This window comes from Macaca fascicularis, chromosome 16, assembly GCF_037993035.2.
Source record: "Macaca fascicularis isolate 582-1 chromosome 16, T2T-MFA8v1.1".
NCBI lineage: Eukaryota > Metazoa > Chordata > Mammalia > Primates > Cercopithecidae > Macaca > Macaca fascicularis.
This window is the reverse complement of record NC_088390.1, coordinates 12037961-12059370: the sequence shown is the minus strand read 5'-3', so window position 1 is coordinate 12059370 and position 21410 is coordinate 12037961. Positions and strand designations below refer to the sequence as shown.

General features: G+C 42.6%; 2 protein-coding genes across 11 annotated transcripts in view; one reads left to right on the top strand and one right to left on the bottom strand.

Annotated features, from left to right (window-relative positions):
- ZNF18 (zinc finger protein 18) overlaps nucleotides 1-21410 on the top strand; it is a 53114-nt gene that overhangs the window by 12049 nt on the left and 19655 nt on the right. For 4 of the 9 annotated variants that reach the window (XM_074018602.1, XM_005582913.4, XM_005582915.4 and 1 more), the window contains exons 5-7: nucleotides 1823-1907; nucleotides 2613-2723; nucleotides 8012-9323. In XM_074018602.1, coding sequence (XP_073874703.1) covers nucleotides 1823-1907; nucleotides 2613-2723; nucleotides 8012-8799 — 984 coding nt within the window. In that variant the 3' untranslated portion in view covers nucleotides 8800-9323. Of the gene's footprint in view, nucleotides 1-1822; nucleotides 1908-2612; nucleotides 2724-8011; nucleotides 9324-21410 lie in introns of those variants that run through there. The other 5 variants (XM_005582916.4, XM_074018604.1, XM_074018603.1 and 2 more) reach the window with 3 other exon arrangements.
- The window catches only part of DNAH9 (dynein axonemal heavy chain 9), a 374175-nt gene continuing 364521 nt past the window's right edge, over nucleotides 11757-21410 (bottom strand). For both annotated transcript variants that reach the window (XM_005582917.5, XM_065532787.2), the window contains 2 exons: nucleotides 19457-19846; nucleotides 11757-12236 (listed from right to left, as the gene is read on the bottom strand). In XM_005582917.5, the coding sequence (XP_005582974.3) occupies nucleotides 12009-12236; nucleotides 19457-19846 (618 nt within the window). In that variant the 3' untranslated portion in view covers nucleotides 11757-12008. The remainder of the gene's footprint in view (nucleotides 12237-19456; nucleotides 19847-21410) is intronic.

Here is a 21410-nt window from a genome sequence, read left to right as displayed (position 1 = left end):
CTCTCAAAATACATGGGAATTATGGGAGCTACAAGATGAGATTTGGGTGGGGACACAGAGCCAAACCATATCAGAGAGTGCCTTCCCCGAATAGTATATTGTATACAGTAGGAGGATGACTTTGTAATTCCTCTCCTCATTTCTGTTCCCTGAAGCCTGGCTATTCATGTCTATCAACTTTGGGGTTTCTGAAAGTGTGCAGAATCCATTAATTCTCTCTGCAGACCCTTTGGGTGATTCTGGGAGACTGCATGTCATAGTAATAATATATATGATCTACTGAGGACCTATTTGCTAAGGGCTCTGTTTCACCTCAGCAACATATATCGAGTGGCTCTTCTGTTTTGGGCAGGCTCTTGGGACCTGGGAAGGTATAAGAGTAGGACAGAGTCCTTTCCTCATGGAGCTTACGTTGCTAGTAGAGGCAGCAGTTAATCAAATACTTACATGTGTGCATATACATATGTACAAACACATAAATATTTAATAAACAGATAAATGCTGTGAATAAAAAAAAGTACAGTGTGCTATGAAATTAGGTGACACTTGCATTATTTATCTCAAACCTCCCAACACTTTTGTGAGTTCAGTGCCATCATTAGGTGAGGCCTGAAACTCTGGAAGGTTAAGTAACTTGCTCAAGGTCACACAGCTAGAAAGTGGCAAGGTTGGGACTTAAAACTCAGTATGTCTGACTCCAAAAAAAATGGGTTGCTAATCCCTCTGCTATACAGTCTGAGTTTGTAATAGTCAGCTTCTTGGTGGAAGACTGAAATTTGAATTCACGAAAGCAGACCCTAACTGTATGGTATTCCCAGTTTTGAGTCTCCAGTCTGTCGTTTCATAGGAAAAGCAGGGCTTCTTTTGGAGATTGTGGAGGGACAGCTTGCTCCAGAGAACCCACCAGTTTTCCACTATCTGGCAAGAAAACTGATTTAATGTTAGACTCTAAATGCAGAACTATAAGAGATTTCAAGTATGGTTATAACCTCTCTCTCTTCTCTGAATATACCAATCTTTGTTTCAGGGTAAAGCTTACAATGCAGTTGACTCTAACTACATTTTACTGATTTGCACTTGCTTTTCCAACAGATTCCTTTTTAACTTCTTTCTTTTACTTTTTGAATTTCCTGATTTTAATTAAATAGTGGGACTATCAGGCTATTTCTCTTCAAAGACCTCTAGTACAAGCACTTGAGTTAAAAAACAAACAAACAAACAAACAAATAGTACCAGCCGGGCGAGGTGGCTCACACCTGTAATCCCAGCACTTTAGGAGGCCAAGGCAGGCGGATCACGAGGTCAGGAGATTGAGACCATCCATCCTGACAGTGAAACCCCCTCTGTATTAAAAATACAAAAATTAGCCAGGCGTGGTGGCATGTGCCTGTAGTCCCAGCTTACTCGGGAAGCTGAGGCAGAGAATCACTTGAACCTGGAAGGTGGAGGTTGCAGTGAGCAGAGATCGCTCCACTGCGCTCCAGCCTGGGCGACAGAACAAGATTCCATCTAAAAAAAAAAAAAAAATAGTATGGAAAAGGCTCCTGCCCTCTATATTCTCCACTTTTAAATAATTCAGCTGAAAAAGTGCAGAATGTAAAGCCTGGATGTTTTCTCACCAAGGAAAGAAACACTGATATAGGGACTGTTGTTTTCCCTTTGGCCTCTTTGTCCCTTGAACCACTCTGCTGGGATTTCTCAGGTCTTGGGATGGCCATGATCCTATGGCACGTTTCTTTCTTCTCAGCTTTCCTTTAGGCCGGGAAGGCAGGTTCAAACACCTTCATTGGAGTCATGGTATTGTATTTTTTTTTTTCCCCAGGAACAGTGGAGACACCTGGATTCCACTCAAAAGGAGCAATACTGGGATCTCATGCTGGAGACCTATGGGAAAATGGTCTCAGGAGGTGAGGGCGTGGGTTAGCCTGATGGAAGGAGGTGGAAGGACTGGAAAACTGTGAGGCATTTTCCATGCACTCATAGAGACGTCTGCTGAACGTAAAATTGCCAGGTGAAGGAAATCATTAGGGACACAGTTGGGAACTGGGGCAAGTTGGAGATAGCAGAATTACAGTAAGAACTTCCTTGTATTGAAAGTATTCAGTGTGCCAGGAACTGTTTGTGGGTACATTGCACGGAGTAACTTCTTTAATCTATGAAATTGATGATGGTATTCTCATTTTAAACCTGATGAAAGTGAGTGTCAGATCAAACACTTACCCACTGCCACGTAACTCATAAGTGGGCTGAGTCATGACGGAACTTTAGTTGTGGCTGACTCTGAGTCCACGCTCTTTTCTACTAAGCCACACTTGTCAGCCAACCATTGGTGGGATCCCAGTCATGATGCTCACACCAGCCTGCCAGGTAGTCTACAGACCTTTCTGTCCACCTCCTTAGACTCTTGTTTTCGTGGCCTTTACCATCAGTCAAGGTCATCCTGTGAGTACTGGTGTCTTACAAGCTCCACACGCTGTTCTAAGGTGAATTTCTGCAAGCGTCCAGAGCCTTCATATTGTCTCTAATGCGTAGGGTACTCCTTTGAAAGACACAGCTTCAGCTCCCAGTCTTCCCCATTCATCCAGGCCCACCATACATCTTTCTCTCTATAGCAGGCATTTCCCATTCCAAACCTGACCTGACTAATTCAATAGAATATGGGGAAGAGCTGGCAGGACTGTACCTTCATGTCAATGAGAAGGTCCCAAGACCCACCTGCATAGGTGAGTAATCGTTCATTGGTCTGGAATCATTTCTGACTGCCTCTCATGAAATTGGAGGTGACTGGGGAGATGGTGAAGGAGGTCGGGGGAGATGGAATATTCTATTACGTTGGTTGTAAGTAGCCATGATCTGATTGGTTTGATTCGACTATTGAGATTGAGTCTATTTATCTCTGGCTATAGGGCTGCTGACACACATTTAACCATGGAAGGAAGACCACACATCAGACCTGTTGCCTTTAATCTTTTCTGTTGTTTTAGCTTTTTTTCTCAGAAAGAATTAAGATTCACACAAATTGAGACCAATACAAATAGAGTAGAATTTCATTGAAAAGGATTATGTAGCAGCCTAGCAAGAAGTTAGAGTATCTAGACATAAAACAAACAGGAAAAAGTTTTATCTAATCCCTGTGCACCTCACATTTTTAAAACAGCAACATCAACAAATACTTCATATAAATAATTTATTTAAGACTAGGGAAGAAGAAATCTGAACTTGTTCTCTTGTAAAATGGCAGTCATTCTTTGCTTTCTACACTTTTTCTAAAACACTGAAGTGATGTAAAACCTAGCTGTGAAACCTCCCCCCCTCCCCACACATACACACACTTACATACACAGTAAATCCCAGCACCTTAGAGGAAGAAGAGGACCAAGGATGGGAATGGTAGGGCAAGCCATTCTTTCTCCCCAGTGGCATCTAATTAATTATTTTCTTTTGCTAGTATACCACAGAGAGAGCGATCATTAGCTGAGATATTTGATTTTAATTTTATGCAACATATTTATCACGCTATTTCACAAGGATTTCTTCTGGAACAGTATTTTTCAAACTGCATTGCATAACCAGTTAGTGAGTTGTGAAATCATATGGTAGAGTTACAACCAGCGTTAAAAAAAAAAAAACAAAAAAAACAAACAATAAGATTGAAGAGGAAATATCAGATGTAGGGGTGGGTAATATTTCAGGAAATACTTGTTTAAAATATGTGTGTGTGTACTGTGTTTCAATATAAATATATTGATTACTGCCTTATCTTGGGCTGCTGTAACAAGATACCATAGATAAAGTTGCTTAAACAACGAACATTTATTTCTCACATTTCTGGAGGCTGGGAAGTCCAAGATCAGGGTGCTAGCATGGTTTGCTGACCTCGCTTTTCTTGCTGTGTCATCACAGAGCAGAGAGGGGGGTTGGGGAGAGGAGACAGGGAGAGGCAGGGAGAGACTGGGAGAGGGGGAGGTGAGAGAGAGGGAGAAGGGGAGACAGGAAACTAATCCCATCATGAGGACTCCACCCTTAGAACCTCATCTAGACCTAATCCTTCCCAGAGGCCCCAGGCCCCACCTCCAAATACCATCATATTAGGGGCTAGGGCTTCAATATAAGAATTTTGGGGGATCACAGTTTAGTCCGTAGAATTTATTGTGGGTTGTAGTTAGAGAAGGTTGAAAATATTGCTTTGGAGGTTGTCGCAGTAGGATTTTTTTTATAGACTATTTTTTAGGGCAGTTTTGGGTTCATAGTAGAATTGAATGGAAGCTACAGAGATTTCCCATATAGCTCCTAGTAGTCTGATCTTATTTGCGATATATAGCTCACTATATTCCTACTCATTTTGTTTGTTTGTTTTTCCCTCATCCCACCTCTGCTGACATGGTCCCATTAGATACTGCCTGTAACTAGATGTGAGGAGTCTATAAGGGTCATCCCGCCTTGATAGGCAAAAAAAACAACAAAAAAAAAAAACAAAAAACTATTATAGGTTCCTGTCTCTACTAAAAATGCAATATATATATACATATATATGTGTGTGTGTGTGTATGTGTGTGTGTGTATATATATTTATAGCTGGGCATGGTGGTGGGCACCTGTAATACCAGCTACTTGGGAGGCTGAGGCAGGAGAATTCGCTTGAACCTGAGAGGCGGAGGTTGCAGTGAGCCGAGACCACACCATTGCACTCCAGCCTGGGCAACAAGAATGAAACTTCGTCTCAAAAAAAAAAAAAAAAAAACGAAGGATATGTGGAAAGAGGTTTAGGACGATGAATCTGGCAGCAACGTGTAGAACAGATAGGAAGGGAACACTTGGAGGAAAGAAGTCTGCAGGAAGTCAGTGCGGGAGTCCGGCTGTCTGGGGAAGAGACCTGGAATAATTGTGGAAGTCACAGTAACCAGATGGGAAAGGCCTGGTTTGAAAAATACAACAGTGTGCTAGTTTACCAGATCTGGACTCAGATCAGGGGCAAAAATCAATGTCGAGAGTGAATATGCTGTTATAGTTGACCGTATGGAAGAACAGCTCCTAGTCAAAACAGGCCAGCAGGGGGCAGTCTCAAAAAGTCATCTACTTCCCCTTCTAATCAAAATCCAAAGGATTAAAGTTTTTAAAGTAGTTATCTGGAAAAATATAACATGCAAGAATAGTTTTAAAAAAAGTTTTGAAAGAAGAATGTTTCATGAATGCTAGATCTGAAAATATTAAGTCTTGTATTATAAAGGTAAAAATCATTAAAATAGTGTGATGCTGATATAAAAGTAGATGCACAGATCAATGGAACAGAAAAGGGAGCATAGAAAGAGATGCTGGTCTGTATAAGAATTTAGCATGATCAGGCCAGCGCGGTGGCTCATGCCTGTAATCCCAGCACTTTGGGAGGCTGAGGCAGGCGGATCATTTGAGGTCAGGAGTTTGAGACCAGCCTAGCCGACATGGTGAAACCCCATCTAACTACACTACAAAAATTAGCCGGGCATGGTGGTGGGCACCTGTAATCCCAGCTACTTAGGAGGCTGAGGCAAGAGAATTGCTGGAGCCTGGGAGGCAGAGGTTGCCGTGAGCCGAGATCACGCCACTGCACTCCAGCCTGGGTGACAAAGCAAAACTCCATCTCAAAAAAACAACAACAACAAGAAACAGTTTTCATGAACATGACAGATAAATGCTTATTTTTGTTAATATAGAAAGAGTTAAAGTTGATACGAAAAAATGTACTTTCCCAGTAAAATATGGGCAGTAGTCTTCGAGTATGAAAAATAGCTCGGCCGGGCGCGGTGGCTCAAGCCTGTAATCCCAGCACTTTGGGAGGCCGAGACGGGCGGATCACGAGGTCAGGAGATCGAGACCATCCTGGCTAACACAGTGAAACCCCGTCTCTACTAAAAATACAAAAACTTAGCCGGGCGAGGTGGCAGGCGCCTGTAGTCCCAGCTACTCGGGAGGCTGAGGCAGGAGAATGGCGTGAACCCGGGAGGCGGAGCTTGCAGTGAGCTGAGATCCGGCCACTGCACTCCAGCCTGGGTGACAGAGCGAGACTCTGTCTCAAAAAAAAAAAAAAAAAAAAAGAAAAATAGCTCATGAATGTGATAAAGATTCATCCTTTCATAACTTAAGAATTAAAATTTAAAACAATGAAAAACCATTTTTCATCCGTCTAAATGGCATGTTTAAAAATATTCAATATTTAAGTATTGAATACCTACTTCCCCCTCTGCCCAATTTCACATATGAGAGGATGGCAGAGTTGTTCTGCAAGTTGGGTTACCAGTAGGTGTCAACAGCCTTACTATTTATGCCTGTTGACACAGTAATTCCACTTTGAGAAATTCCTTTGAGGTATTGATGAGAAATGTGGGCAAAAACTTATGAAGAAAAATGCTGATCACAGCATTATTTATTGTAGCAAAAACACAATAAGCAAATTAGATTTTCATGGTAGGGGAACAAATTATGTGTTTATTATGGCATCTTCTTGATGGGCCATTACTCACCTCTTTAAAATGATATTTATAAAGGCTTTTTTAAAGACAAGAGAAAGTACCTTTGCCATTGGAGAGGAATATATTCTAAGGCTTTTATTTTATTTTATTTTATTTTTAGATTCAGGGACATTCTAAGGCTTTTTGACTTCACAAGTTCAGATCTAGCTCTCTAGAAGATGCCTAGATCCCTGGCAGACAATTGAAAAGACACTAATGTATGAAAGAGAAAGGTAAATGGCATGTTTAGATCTTTAGTTAGAGATCTTTAGAAAGAGAAAGAGATCTTTAGAAAGATCTTTAGTTAGAGATCTTTAGAAAGAGAAAGGTAAATGGCATCTTTAGATCTATATAGTTAAAATCATGTATAAAAGTTGAAAATCCTACCATCAAAATAAAAATTTTCTATATGCATCATTAAGTAGTATAACCAAAAACCCAAGTTATGGTGAGAAAAACAAACTTCCAGTTGCTAGTGTGATTTAATAAAGCACATGTAAATACTAGATTCAAGCACAGATCAAGGGATTCACTTTTATAGTACAACCTTGCTGCACTGCAACTGTGGTAAAATGACACGTGCATTTCACAAATTCTGGGCGTCTTATGAATGGGAGAGGGAGACTCCATATTACATTGATTAATGCCACCATTCACAATTAAATACTACATAGCTGGATATGGAACGATAGGTACAATATGACACAAATTATGTCAGAAAATAGCATATACCTACATACATATAGATTAAATTAAAAAGACTGAAAGGAAATGTATACTCATAGTTGTCATCTCTGGGTGGTAAGATTGAGGCGGATTTGGTTTTCTTCTGTATATATTTCTCTCCCGAGTTTTATTTTTAAGTTACCATATTTATCTTTTATACATAATCAGATAAAAATCATTTTAAAAGCAGTAGTTGCCTATAATACTGGACCTTTCCTGGACCTTAAGAAATACATGTGGCTTTATTTATGGAGTGATCACTTTATGAGCGCTCCTGTGTCGTTTAAAAATCCTCAGCTCCAGAGCCGAACCATTTAGCCTTGAACCCAGGACAGGGGAAGTGAGTTTGAGCATTCAGGCATATGGTAGTTTTCTTCCTCACTTACTAATGCCCTTAAAAAAAAAAAAAGAGGCCAAGCGCGGTGGCTCACACCTGTAATCCCAGCACTTTGGGAGGCCGAGGCATGTGGATCATGAGGTCAGGAGATCAACACCATCCTGGCTAACACGGTGAAACCCCGTCTCTACTAAAAATACAAAAAATTAGCCGGGCGTGGTAGTAGGTGCCTGTAGTCCCAGCTACTCGGGAGGCTGAGGCAGGAGAATGGCATGAACCCAGGAGACGGAGTTTGCAGTGAGCCGAGATCGCACCACTGCACTCCAGCCTGGGTGACAGAGCGAGACTCCATCTCAAAAAAAAAAAAAAAAAATGAATGTTTTATGATGACCTTCTCTTTGACATTGAGTTAGTAAACAGGGCACAGCACTTGAACCATTTCAAATCTTCTTTCTTCTTTTAGGAGACAGACAAGAGAATGACAAGGAGAACCTAAACTTGGAGAATCACAGGGACCAGGAGCTCCTGCATGCTTCCTGTCAAGCCTCAGGAGAGGTTCCTTCTCAGGCTTCCTTGAGGGGCTTCTTCAGTGAGGATGAGCCAGGATGCTTTGGAGAAGGAGAGAATCTCCCTGAGGCTTTGCAAAACATTCAGGATGAGGGAACAGGGGAGCAGCTCTCTCCTCCAGAAAGGATTTCTGAGAAACAACTAGGTCAGCATTTGCCTAATCCTCATTCAGGAGAAATGTCCACTATGTGGCTTGAGGAGAAGAGAGAGACCTCCCAGAAGGGGCAGCCAAGGGCCCCCATGGCCCAGAAGCTCCCCACCTGCAGGGAGTGTGGGAAGACCTTTTATAGGAATTCTCAGCTTGTTTTTCACCAAAGAACTCACAACGGAGAGACATACTTTCAGTGCACCATCTGCAAAAAAGCCTTTCTGCGGAGTTCAGACTTTGTGAAGCATCAGAGAACTCACACAGGAGAGAAGCCCTGTAAATGTGATTACTGTGGGAAAGGCTTTAGTGACTTCTCAGGATTGCGCCACCATGAGAAAATCCACACGGGCGAGAAACCCTATAAATGTCCCATCTGTGAGAAAAGTTTCATTCAGAGATCAAACTTCAATAGACATCAGAGGGTTCACACAGGAGAGAAGCCTTATAAATGTTCGCACTGTGGGAAGAGTTTCAGCTGGAGGTCGAGCTTTGACAAACATCAAAGATCCCACTTAGGAAAGAAGCCCTTTAAGTAGCCAATAACCAAACCCTCTTTCCCCATTTCTGTCTCCCAGCCCGTTAAAAATATACTCAGCTCCATCAAGAGGAACTGTGTCTCGGAGAGGATACCTCTGTTCATCTCCTCTTTTCATGGATTGGAGAGGCGAGAATCTGGACATGGCTTTGGACTTGGAGGATATCTTGGATTGGATTTCACAATGGCTTAAATTCTTGATTCTGCCTCGGGAGAAAGAATAGTCTTCATGTTTCCACTCATCCTTCCTTTGGACCCACTGGGGAAAAAGTCTAAACTGGAGATCCAGTTTTAGAAGTGCTTTCTGGGAAGCATTTAATGGGATTAGCTGTAGTCACTGCTTATGGGAAGAACCTCAGATGAGCCCCTTACAATGGGTTCTAGAGCAGGTCTTCTGTTCCAGAAGGGGAGAAGAGGAGAAGCATAGAGGGCCAGTGAGCTCACGTGCGTTCTTTGTCATCGGGGCAAAAAACTCACTTCAAGCGTTCCTTGTTTGAAATAAACTTAGAGTCACTTTCTATCTTACTTGTTTGAAGTGTTCACTGTGTGTTTGACTGTATTTCAAAGCACATGATTTCATAGAAGACCCTAGGCAGTTGAGCTCCAAAGTCAGCCCCTATAAACCTATCCAGTTCATGATGTAGCAGAACAGTAATAGGAAAGTCCTAGGCTGATGTTCAGATGATGAGAGCTTGGCCAGGGCTTGTCTCAGCTAAGTTTGTTTTTCGTGTCCTCTTTCTGAGCCAACCTTCCACTTGATCTCTTGCCTCAAGCCACCTCTCTTCCTCCTGGCATCTCACATGGGCTATCATTTTTGCCAAAGTGTGTTCTATGCTTTAAAATTACCTTTGTTTTAATCTCATTTTGTCTGTGAGTGTTAGGAAGAAATCAATAGTATTGATCTAGTTTATAATACTGTCTAGCGGTTTATTAACACATGTATCTAAACTGTCCAATTGTCCTTGTCGCCACAAGTTACATGCCTCAAAGTGTCCTGCTTGTATAATGAGACTTCCCCCTCCCACCATCTTCCACTTCCTTCTTTTTGCCTGAATTTTTTTTTTTTGAAGACAGAGTCTTGCTCTGTTGCCAGGCTGGAGGGCAGTGGTACAGTGGTGCGATCTCGGCTCACTGCAACCTCTGACTCCCTGGTTCAAGCAATTCTTCTGCTTCAGCCTCCCGAGTAGCTGGGATTACAGGCACGCACCACCAAACCCAGCTAATTTTTGTATTAGTAGAGACGGGGTTTTACCATGTTGGCCAGGATGGTCTCGATCTCCTGACCTTGCGATCTGCCCATCTCGGCCTCCCAAAGTGCTGGGATTACAGACGTGAGCCACCATGTCCGGCCTGCCTGATCTTACTATACTACTATGAGTGAGGCTCAGGAAGGATGATGCTAATGTGGACAGAGTTATCTCTCTGAAAACAGATTAGCCTATAGTCAGGAAACTGCAAGTGCATTACTTGTTGATGGGAGAGGAGGACAACACCCAAGCTGGAGTTCCGGGCTTCCAGGAGTAAAATTTATTAACTCCCTTGTATCATGAAGATGAGAAGGCCCCACTTAGGGGGTGCAGGAACCGCAAGGAAGCAAGCAGGAAAATCATAGAGGAATTAGCATTAGAGTCCATATTCTGTATAGCAGAGATTTATAGCATGGTGGGATTTGAGGTTTTAAATCCTCAGTTCTCAAACTGTGGCCTCCAGACCCACAGCATTGGCAGTTTGTTTAAACTTACTGATTCAGAAATACTGAAGGGTGGGTTCCAGCAATCTCTGTTTTAACAAGCCCTCCAGGGGATTCTGATGCCTGTTGAAGTTTAAGAACCACTGTTCAAAACAGTAATCAAAACATTAAGTTTCTGCAAGGTTAGGGGGAATCGTCACAGAAGGAGTACTGGGTCCTCCCATACTTTTCTTACCAAACAAGCTGCCTCATAGAGCTTTTTAAAACTCATCAAAACTGTGGAACCCATTGGACTTCCAGTGAAAATTTGTTCCACAGAGGTAAAGCTTTAGAATGTCCAGGCGCGGTGGCTCACGCCTGTAATCCCAGCACTTTGGGAGGCTGAGGGGCGGATCACCTGAGGTCAGGAGTTCGAGATCAGCCTGACTAACATGGTGGAACCCCATTTCTACTAAAAATATAAAAATTAGCCAGGCGTGGTGGCGGGCGCCTGTAATCCCAGCTAGTCAGGAGGCTGAGGCAGGAGAATCGCTTGAACCCGGGAGGCAGAGGTTGCAGTGAGCTGAGATCGCGCCAGTGCCACTCCAGCCTGGGTGACAGAGCGAGACTCCATCTGGAAAATAAAAAAAAAAGGCTTTAGAATAAATGTTTCTTCTTGGCTTCCTCTTAAATGATCTAAAGGATGATGGAGATACTTCCTGTTTGCTTGTTCACACTGTATCCACAACAAATAGTAGGTGTTAGATTAAAATGTATTGAGTGGATGCATGAATTAATGAAGGATAAATAATCAGTGTACACATCCCTTATCCTCTACAGCAGGGATCAGCAAAATATGGCCCATTGCTTGTTTTTGTAAATAAAGTTTGTTAGAATGCAATCACACCCCTTCATTTACTCATCGTTTATGGTTGCTGTTGGGCTACCATGGCAAAGTTGCAAAGTTCAAACAGAGGCATGGTAAATCGTAAAGTATTCACGAACTGGCTCTTTATGGAAAAATTTTGGTGACCCCTGCCCCAGGGTAGTGATTCTCAAACTATAGTGTGCGTACAGATTTTCCAGAGAGATTGTTAAAATGGAGATTCTGGTTCATGGGTGATGCCAGTACCACTGGTCAAGGACTGCGTGGGGTGGCCTGGAAAAAGAGCACCTGGGAGAGTGTTGTGTAATAAGGTCAGGGCCCAGGTGTTTGTGGCTTATTTCTCTTGGTTGCTACATGATCATTTATGACTCAGCAGCTCTCAAATCCTAGGCCAGACACAGTGGAAGAGTAAATCATTTTATTAAGAAAGGTTTAGCATCATGAAATTATCCTCCTTTGGTTCCTGGGCCCATATTCCTCCAGCTCAACCTCACTTTAGGCACACCTCTCCAAGTTCCCTAGAGGAATTCTACAGAATTGTGAGTGCTCATGGTTTCTTATCTTTCTAAGTGTCTGTGGTCACCCTTTACCCACCTGTCCCTCTGGGCAGCCTCCAAGCCCAGCCTTTTTATTTTCTCGGTGGCTCTGCAGGAAGCTAAATCTGGAGAAGCAAGGCTACTCCAGCCAGAACCCACTTGGATGGGTTTTCCTTAGTCTTCAGGTTGAAAGTCCACACGTAGGTGGGTCCCCGCTGACTGGTCTTGTACACAGGACAGGAATAGACACTGCGGCAGTCCTGCTTATCTGCAGGAATGGCCTTGATGAACATCACAGGCATAGGGGGCGTCAGATCCTTCAGCTTTGCCTCTGTAATGATCCCAGCCTGAGGATAAAACATGAGAAGAGACACCTGAGATCAGACCCAGAGCCCAGCCAACCAGCCTTGCTCTTGTCAGCAGATCCAAGGGAGGAAAGACTGGGTTGGCATGGCTGCCTTTATGCCTGCCCCCTTCCAGGTTTTCTCAGCAGCCTGTGATGGAATGCATCTGATACGGAGAAACACGTTTCTATTTTTCTCAGCCTAAATCAGGTGAAGCAGAGTTCCAAAAGCTATTATTTATCATATACAAATGAATCCCTTTGGAGCTTGATTCTCCCCTAGTTTGTTTTTCCATTAATTCATTTCACAAGCATATCGAATGTGTATATTTGTCAGATGTCAGGCTAGGTGCTGGGGATTTAAAGATGACTAAGACACAGTTTCTGCCAGCAAATGCTTTAGCTTTTAAGGCTTTTGTTATGTCCTGTTTCTGTTTCTTTTCTGTTTCATATGCAACCTCCTCTATCCTCTAGAGTAGAGAGAGCTACATTCTATCTTTACTCGTGTAATGTGGACCTGACTCTTCTGTAGCTTTCCAGATGAGGCCTCCGTATGATTTTCTGAGCTATTTCAATACAGCTGTACAGAGCAATTTTTCCTACTAGTCCCGAGAAATGTTCTGCGGAGCCAAAGTCTCCCTTGGTCAAATAAATTTGGGAAGTGGTGCTTACCATACTCTGGACTTGACATTTTACAACATACACTACCACACTGAAGACAAGAAGTCCTAGGAATAAAGAAAACAGTTTATTTAACCTGATGTTTCCCAAACTTATTTGACCACAGAACCTTTCTCTTTGCAACCTGTTCATTTCCCATGGCACTAGTGCTTTATGGAACGTACTCTGGGAAATGCTGATTCAGAGTGTTTCACAGATTCTTTGTGTCCATGTGACTCTGAGGCCTTTATGCCATGGACAAAATCTGGTTTATTTGTGTTAAATTTATTTAAAGGGAAGGATGTACCTCTTCACTTCTTTTAGAGGCTGATGAGGTAAGGGATGGTGAGTAACAGAATTAAGGTAAACAATGGGGACCTCCTTGCCCCACAGAGATGAATGTTTATGGCAAGGATAAGGAACAGAGGTAGAACCTCTTCTTTTTCCCACATACTGTAAAACCAATCCTTTTAAAGTGTATAATTTATTGGTTTTCGGTATGTTGACAAAGTTGTATAATCATGATCACTGTCTAATTCTAAAACATTTTCATCTCCCCAAAAAGAAACTCTATAATCATTAGCAGTCACATTAGCAGGAGGTATTGACAGCTCCAATTATTATGGTTGAATTGTTTATTTCTTCCTTTAATTCTGCCAGTTTCTGTTTTGTATTTTTTGGGGGCTCTTTTGTTAGGTGCCTCCATATTTACAATTGTATCTTCTTGATGGGTTGATCTTTTTATTCTCATAAAATGTCCTTTTTTTCTCTATAATTTCTATCCTATTTATTTTTCGGTAACAATTTGTATCTTATAAAGGCCATTTTGTCTGATATAGTATAGCCTCTCAGCTGCCTTTTGGTTACTGTTTTCATGGCATATCTGTTTCCATCTGTTTACTTTTAACCTATTGGTATCTTCCAATCCAAAATGTGTCTTTTGTGGAAATGATATAATTGGATCATGATGGGTTTCGTGGTTTATTTTTTAAAATTCATTTAGCTAATCTCTGCCTTTTTAAAATGGTAGTGCTTAATCCATTCACATTTAATGTAATCACTGATTAAGTAGAATCTGCTATTTGTTTTCCATATGTCTATGTCTTTTTTATTTCTCTAGTTCTCCATTATTGTCTTCTCTTGTATTAATAGACATACGCTAGTGTATCATTTTAATTTCCCTTGTTTACTATTTTTTAAATTATTAGTAATTGCCTTGGGGATTACAATTACCATTCCAAGGCTGGGTATGGTGCCTTACACCTGTAATCTCAGCACCCTGGGAGGCCAAGGCAGGAAGATCTCTTGAGCTCAGGAGTTGGAGACCAGCCTGGGCAACATAGGGAAAACTCATCTCTACTAAAATTCAAAAAAGTTAGCCAGGCATGGTGGCACATGCCTGTAGTCCCAGCTACTTGGGAGCTGAGGCAAGAGGATTGCTTGAGCCCAGGAAGTTGAGGTGCAGTGAGCCCTGTTCATGCCACTGCACTCTAGCCTGGGTGGCAAAGCAAATCACCCAGTCTTAAAAAAACAAACAAACAAACAATTCTAATGTACATAACAATCTATTTCAGATTAATTCCAGCTTACTTTTTTTTTTTTTGAGATGGAGTCTCACTCTGTTGCTCAGGCTGGAGTGCAATGGCATGATCTCGGCTCACTGCAACCTCTGCCTCCTGAGTTCAAGCAATTCTGCCTCAGCCTCCCCAGTAGCTGAGACTACAGGTGGGTGCCACCATGCTTGGCTAACTTTGCCATGTTGGTCACGCTGGTCTCGAACTCCTGACCTCAAGTGATCCAACCACCTCATCCTCCCAAAGTGCTTGGATTACACGCCTGAGCCACTGTGCCTGGCCTAATTCCAGCTTACTTTCAATGGTATACAAAAACTAATCTTGTATAGCTCCGTCTCGTCTCCCTCCTTTGGGCTGTTTTCATCATTTACATTACATCTTTATACATTTCTATATATCAACACAGATTTATAATTATTTCCTTATGCAGTTGTCCTTTAAATTAGATAGAAGAGAAATAAAAATTACAAATTATGCATTTATACTATCTTTTATACTTACATATGTAATTGCCTTTATCCATATTCTCTATCTTTGTGTGGACTTGAGTTTCTGTCTAGTGTCCTCTCCTTTCTGCCTGAAGGACTCCCTTTAGTATTTCCTATAAGGCTGGTTTACTAGTGATGAATTCTTTCTCTCTCTGTCTTCTTAAAAAATCTGAGAATATCTAACTTTCTTCACTTTTGAAAGAGAGTTTTGCTGCAGGTAGGATTCTTGGCAGATAGTCTTTTTCTTTCAGCATTTTGACTATGCCATCCTACTGCCTTCTCTTTCATGGTTTCTGATGAGCAGTCAGCTATTACTCTCACTGAGAACCCCTTGTAAGTGATGAGCCACTTTTGTTGCTTTTAAGATTTTCTCCTTGTCTTTATCTTTTACCAATTTGACTATAATATGTCTCGGTATGGATCTCAGAGTTTGTTCTACTTGAATTTCACTGAGCTTCTTGGACATGTAAATTAATGTTTTTCTTCCAATGTGGACAGTTTTGGGTCATTATCTCTTCAGATAGTCTTTCTGGCCCTTTATCTCTCCTTTCCTTTCTAAACTGTCATTGTGCATATGTTAGTATGCTTGATGGTGTCCCACACGTCTCTGAGACACTTCATTTTCTCATTTTTTTTCTTCTAACTGGATAATTTCAATTCACCTGATTCTAAATTTGCTGATTTTTCTGCCTATTCAATTCTGCTATTGAATTCCTCTATTGAGTTTTCATTTTGGGTATTATATTTTTCAACTCCAGAGTTTCTACTTTATTCTTTTAAAAACATACAATTTTCCTCTCTGTATTCTCTATTCAGTAATACATTGTTGACACAATTTTCTTCAGTTATTTAGACATGGTTTCTTTTGGTTATTGGAACATATTTAAAATAGCCGATTTAAAGTATTTGTCTAGCAAGTCCAGTATTTGATCCCCCTCAGGAATACTTTGTGTTGATTGCTTTCTTCCTTGTGTATGGGCCATTCATTTTTGTTTCTTTGTATGTCATAATTTGTTTTGTTGAAAACTTGGACATTTTAAATAATGTGGCCACTCTGCAAATCATATTCTCTCTCTCTTCAGGGTTTGTTTAGTGACTTTTCGGAACTGATTCTGTAAAGTCTATATTCTTTGTCAAGTATGGCAACTGAAGTGGCCTGCCCTATTAGCTTAGAGGTCACCAAATAATTGGATAGATTTTCTTAAATGCCCGGAAGCAGTAAGTCACAAAGTCTTGGCTGAGTGGCTGTGTGCAAGTGTTGGAGCACACCTTCAATGCTTAGCCAGGCAATTTAACTTAGATTTAACTCCCCTGTTTTCCTAGAACCTCAAGGTTAGCTACAGTGTACAGCCTTCTCAACTCTCTTGAGCATGTCCACAGCTGTGGGTGTGTGCACAGATCTGCACATAGGCATGGCCTAGATTTCCAGGAACATGTCAGCGGTTTTCAAAGCCCCCCGTAGCCATCTCATTCTCCAGCTTACCCTTGTAAGCTTTTTGGTTAGCCTATTGTTTGCTTTGCTATTATCTACCACTTCAGACAAACTGCAGTGTTAAGCAGTTGTCTTTGATTGTCTTCAACAAATGCCCTGGGGAGAAAGGCTGTTGCTCTGGGTGAGTTCCAACTCAGGTGAAATAAGAAAGACTTGTGAGTCCAGGGAATCCATGGACAGGCAAAATAATGACAGTTTTTTGTGGGGTTAACAGGGCTTTGAAAGTGCTCCAACCCCATTTTGCCCCTTTCAGTGGTTTCTAGGTTACTGGTTTTCACTGTGATTGCGGTCTGTTGGTTTTATAGGCAACCTCCAAGCTAGGGGTTGGGTAGAGATGAGAATAGACAAGTTAAAAGGCCATAGACTGTTCTTCCTACTGAGATTCAGCTGTTTTGCTTGAATAAACACTTCTTGGATTGCTGAAAGCCTTTGGTTAATTTCCAGAATTCTAAGAAAGTTGATTCTGACTCAGTTTTTGTGAATGTTCTCATTGTTTTATGGAGGAGAGGATTTTAGGAGGTCCTGACTCTTCCATTTTTGCTGACATCTTTCTGGGATAAAACCTTTGATAACAACAGCTTATGGTGAACAAGTATTGATTTGGGGGAAGTTTTTATTATTATTTACAATGAGGTATGAAAAATGGGAGGTTGACAATTTAAACTGATATCCTTCCCCCACCTCCAGTGTCACTGACTTTCCTTATGAGCTTCTTGCCTACCTTCCTTTTGGTACTTCTCTCATTTTGGTGGTTTGGAGGATTCTACTAATAGCTGTGGCTTGCTCTAGGCCACCTTATACCTAATACAATCCATATATGATCTCCACTGACACAATCTTGTGCAAATGTTCAAGTGGAGAGAGGGAAGTCAACTTCCTTTTCAAGATTCAGGATATCTAAACATTATTCTACTTTACTGTCCTTTCTGTTGGCTCTTGAATTGCTTTCCTAGTTCTGGCATAATAAAATGCCACAAACTGGATGGCTTGAAACAACATATTATCTCATAGTTCTGGAGGCCAGAAGTCCTAAGTCAACGTGTGGGCAGAGTTGGTCCTCCTGGAGGTTCTGAAGCAGAAACCATCCCATACCTTTCCTAGCTTCTGATGGTTACTGGCAATCCCTGGAATTCCTCGGCTTGTAGATGCATTACTCCAATCTCTGCCTCTCTCTTCATAAGGAATTCTCTTCTGTGTCTCTACATGGTCTTCTTTGTTTTGTTTTTTTGAGGTAATTTGTTTAACTGAAAGCCTATATGGAATGAATGCATTTCCTACTGCTAATAGTACTCCAGGAGACTGTTACTTGCTATATCCAACAAAACGGTAAGCATTATAAAACATGTCTCAACAAAATTTTCCATCTCCTTTGCCTTTTAGTTTCTTTTTAAAAAAATTGCAACTCTTAGATACAGGGGGTACATGTGCGGATTTGTTACATGGGAATATTGTATGATGCTGAGGTTTGGAGTATGGATCCCCTCATCTAGTTAGTGAGCATAGGACCAGATAGGTAGTTTTTATTAACCCCTACCCTTCCCTCCACCCTCTAATAATCCACAGTGTCTATTGTTCCCATATCTGTGTCCATCTAGGTGGTCGTCGTCTTCTTTTTTTTTTTTTGAGATGGAGTTTTGCTCTTGTTGCTCAGGCTGGAATGCAATGGTGCAATCTCGGCTCACTGCAACCTCTGCCTCCTGGATTCAAGCGATTCTCCTGCTTCAGCCTCCCGAGTAGCTGGGATAACAGGCATGCACCACCACGCCTGGCTAATTTTGTACTTTTAGTAGAGACAGGGTTTCGCCCTGTTGGTCAGGCTGGTCTCAAACTCCTGACCTCAGGTGATCTGCCCGCCTCGGCCTCCCAAGGTGCTGGGATTACAGGTGTGAGCCACTGTGCCCAACCTGTGTGGTCTTCTTGTAAGGGTACTGGTCATTGGATTTAGGGTTCATGATAATCCAGTATGACCTCTCTTAACTAATGACATCTGCAAAGACCTTATTTCTAAATACTCATTCTGGGGTTATGCCTGGACATGAATTTTTGGGGGTACTACTTAACCAAGTAAATTTCTATTTGCATATTCACATGGCCTCCTGGGATCTTCTGGATCTTCTAACAGTTTTGCCCCATTAGCTTTATGTTGACTGCTAAGAATAGTTTAGTGTTACCTGTCAAGTGGGATATTTGACTAGGGACTCTTTCCAGATTATGCGTACAAGTGTACACTTCTAGAATTATCCATTCTTGTTCATTACATTTATCCCAGCCATCTGTGCTTGTTTGCTAGTTTCTTACCGGTGACAAAACATCTCCAATCTCATGTGACTCACGTTTTTATTAGCCTTTGATGAGGAATCCTTTCAAAATGCCACTTTAAGGGATATCTACTGGCTCCTCTTCGCCGACATAGGACAACATAAAAGGCAGAAGATTCCTGCCCTTTGAGAGCTCATGAATGAGGAAAGCGGACCAAGGAGGTGAGGCAGGAGAATTGCTTGAACTCAGGAGGCGGAGGTTGCAGTGAGCCGAGATCGTGCCACTGCACTCCAGCCTGGATGACAGACACACAGTAGCAGCAGCAGCAGAGATAGCTGACTCCAACACATTTTGAGCACTGCCTATGTGCCAGGCCCTGTTCAACTGTCTTACATATTGGCTCGTTTAATTTTTACAATGACGCTATTCTCCCATCTAACAGGTGAGGTCTGGAAAGGTGAAACTATATCTAAGGTTACAGAGTTAATAAATGGTGGTGCTGGGATTCAGATCCAGCCAGTCTGGTTCCAAAGACCTTGCTATTAACCTCTCCACTCTACTGCCTCTGCAAAGGCTATGCTCTTTGCACCATCCCTGGCTAAATAAAAATGGCTTGATGGCCTCAAGCAAAGAAAGGTTATCTAGAGAAAAAGATTCAGGAACATCTCTTTTAGTAGTCACACTTCATAGGAAGCAATGTGTATTTAATCAGCCTCCAGAAAGATACCCTTTGGTTCATCCCAAGCTTTACCTGTGTGTCCCAGCAGGCACCTTCCATGAAGAGGCCGTGGATGTAGGCCCCTTCCCGAGGAGGACTCCTAAACTCTTCTCTGTTCTTCTTTGTCACGTCACATTGCAGGGCCATCTGGTCCAGTGGCCACTCATTCTTACGAGCCGTGGACTGCATGATGGCAGTCAGGAACGACTGGGGGTTGAAGAAGCCTGTCAGCCACACAGTGGAGGGCATTGTAAAGTCGCCCGTCCAAGCCTCTAGCTCCTTGATTCTGTTGAGGAGGTCTAGAAACCAGGTTGCCAGGCCTGCTGTGGAAGGGTAGGCCCGTCTAGCCCAGGACTCTGGCACCAGGTCGAAGTACAGGGCATTCTGTAAGTTCTCCATGTGGCTGGTCATAGTCAGCTCCCCCTGAAGATAAAGAATGGGAGGGGGAACGAGTGAGAAGGCGGGAAGTCCCTCCAAATAACTGGCCCCAGAGACCCTTGGCTCATGGCACCCAGGCGGACAAGAGTTATCCATCCTTGTTCATGTCATTTGAATGTGACTCCGGGTTGGGTGACATAATGACTGTCCTGTTTAGTACTTGCTTTGGAAAGTTTGTCTCACAGAAGCTGGTCCTTGAAAATCCTCCCTGCTCTGATGTCGGAGTCTCAACTGTCTACTGACAGTGTTTCAAAAAACACAATTGCTGGCCGGGCGTGGTGGCTCAAGCCTGTAATCCCAGCACTTTGGGAGGCCGAGACGGGTGGATCATGAGGTCAGGAGATCGAGACCATCCTGGCTAACATGGTGAAACCCCGTCTCTACTAAAAAAATACAAAAAACTAGCCAGGCGAGGTGGTGGGCGCCTGTAGTCCCAGCTACTCGGGAGGCTAAGGCAGGAGAATGGCGGGAACCCGGGAGGCGGAGCTTGCAGTGAGCTGAGATCCGGCCACTGCACTCCAGCCTGGGCGACAGAGCGAGACTCTGTCTCAAAAAAACAAAAACAAAAACAATTGCTTCCCATTGCAGGCTTTAAACCATTTGTGGGTTCAGTGCCACGTGACCCTACCCTACAGCTCAAATTCCATGACTCTCCTGCATGCAGCTTAGAAATCCAAGAAGCCAACGCCTGCAAAGATTTATGTTACCCCAAATCAGGGATTTCCTTCAGAAATCGAGCTATTGGATACGTAATCAACTTTAAGGGACACTCTTTCAACAGCTAGATAGGATTTGTAAAGAAAGGTTTACACTGAACACCATCTTTTTTTTTTTTTTTTTTTTTCAGAGACAGAGTCTCACTCTGTTGCCCAGGCTGGAGTGCAGTGGTGCAATCTCTGCTCACTGCAACTTCCGCCTCCCGGGTTCATGTGATTCTCCTGCCTCAGCCTCTTGAGTAGCTGGGATTACAGGCACCTGCCACCACGCCTGGCTCATTTTTGTATTTTTAGTAGAGACAGGGTTTCACCATGTTGGCCAGGCTGGTCTTGAACTCCTGACCTCAAGGGATCAGCCTGCCTCACCCTCCGAAAGTGCTGGGATTACAGGCGTGAGCCGCCACGCCCGGCCTGAACACCATCTTTAAAAGCAAACTTTGTAACTTTGGCTCTGCCAGTGATCTGTGGCAATTTCTTGAAGACCCCATTTCTATGGTTGTGGTTTCTGTAACAGGTGTTAGGGCACCTGACAGCGTTTGGCTGTTTCATCAAGGGCAGACTGCTAAAATGTAAGATGTTCTCACCTCCATAGGGCCTGGAGTCTCCTGGCCTGTGGGAAAGGAGACTGGCACATAGAATTCTAGGTCTAACTCTTCCTCTTAACTTTTGGAATGCTTTTCTTTTTTTTTTTCTCGAGATGGCATCTTGCTCTGTCACCCAGGCTGGAGTGCAGGGACACAATCTCTGCTCACTGCAACCTCCGCCTCCTGAGCTCAAGCAATTCTCCTGCCTCAGCCTCCCAAGTAGCTGGGATTACAGGCGTGTGCCACCAC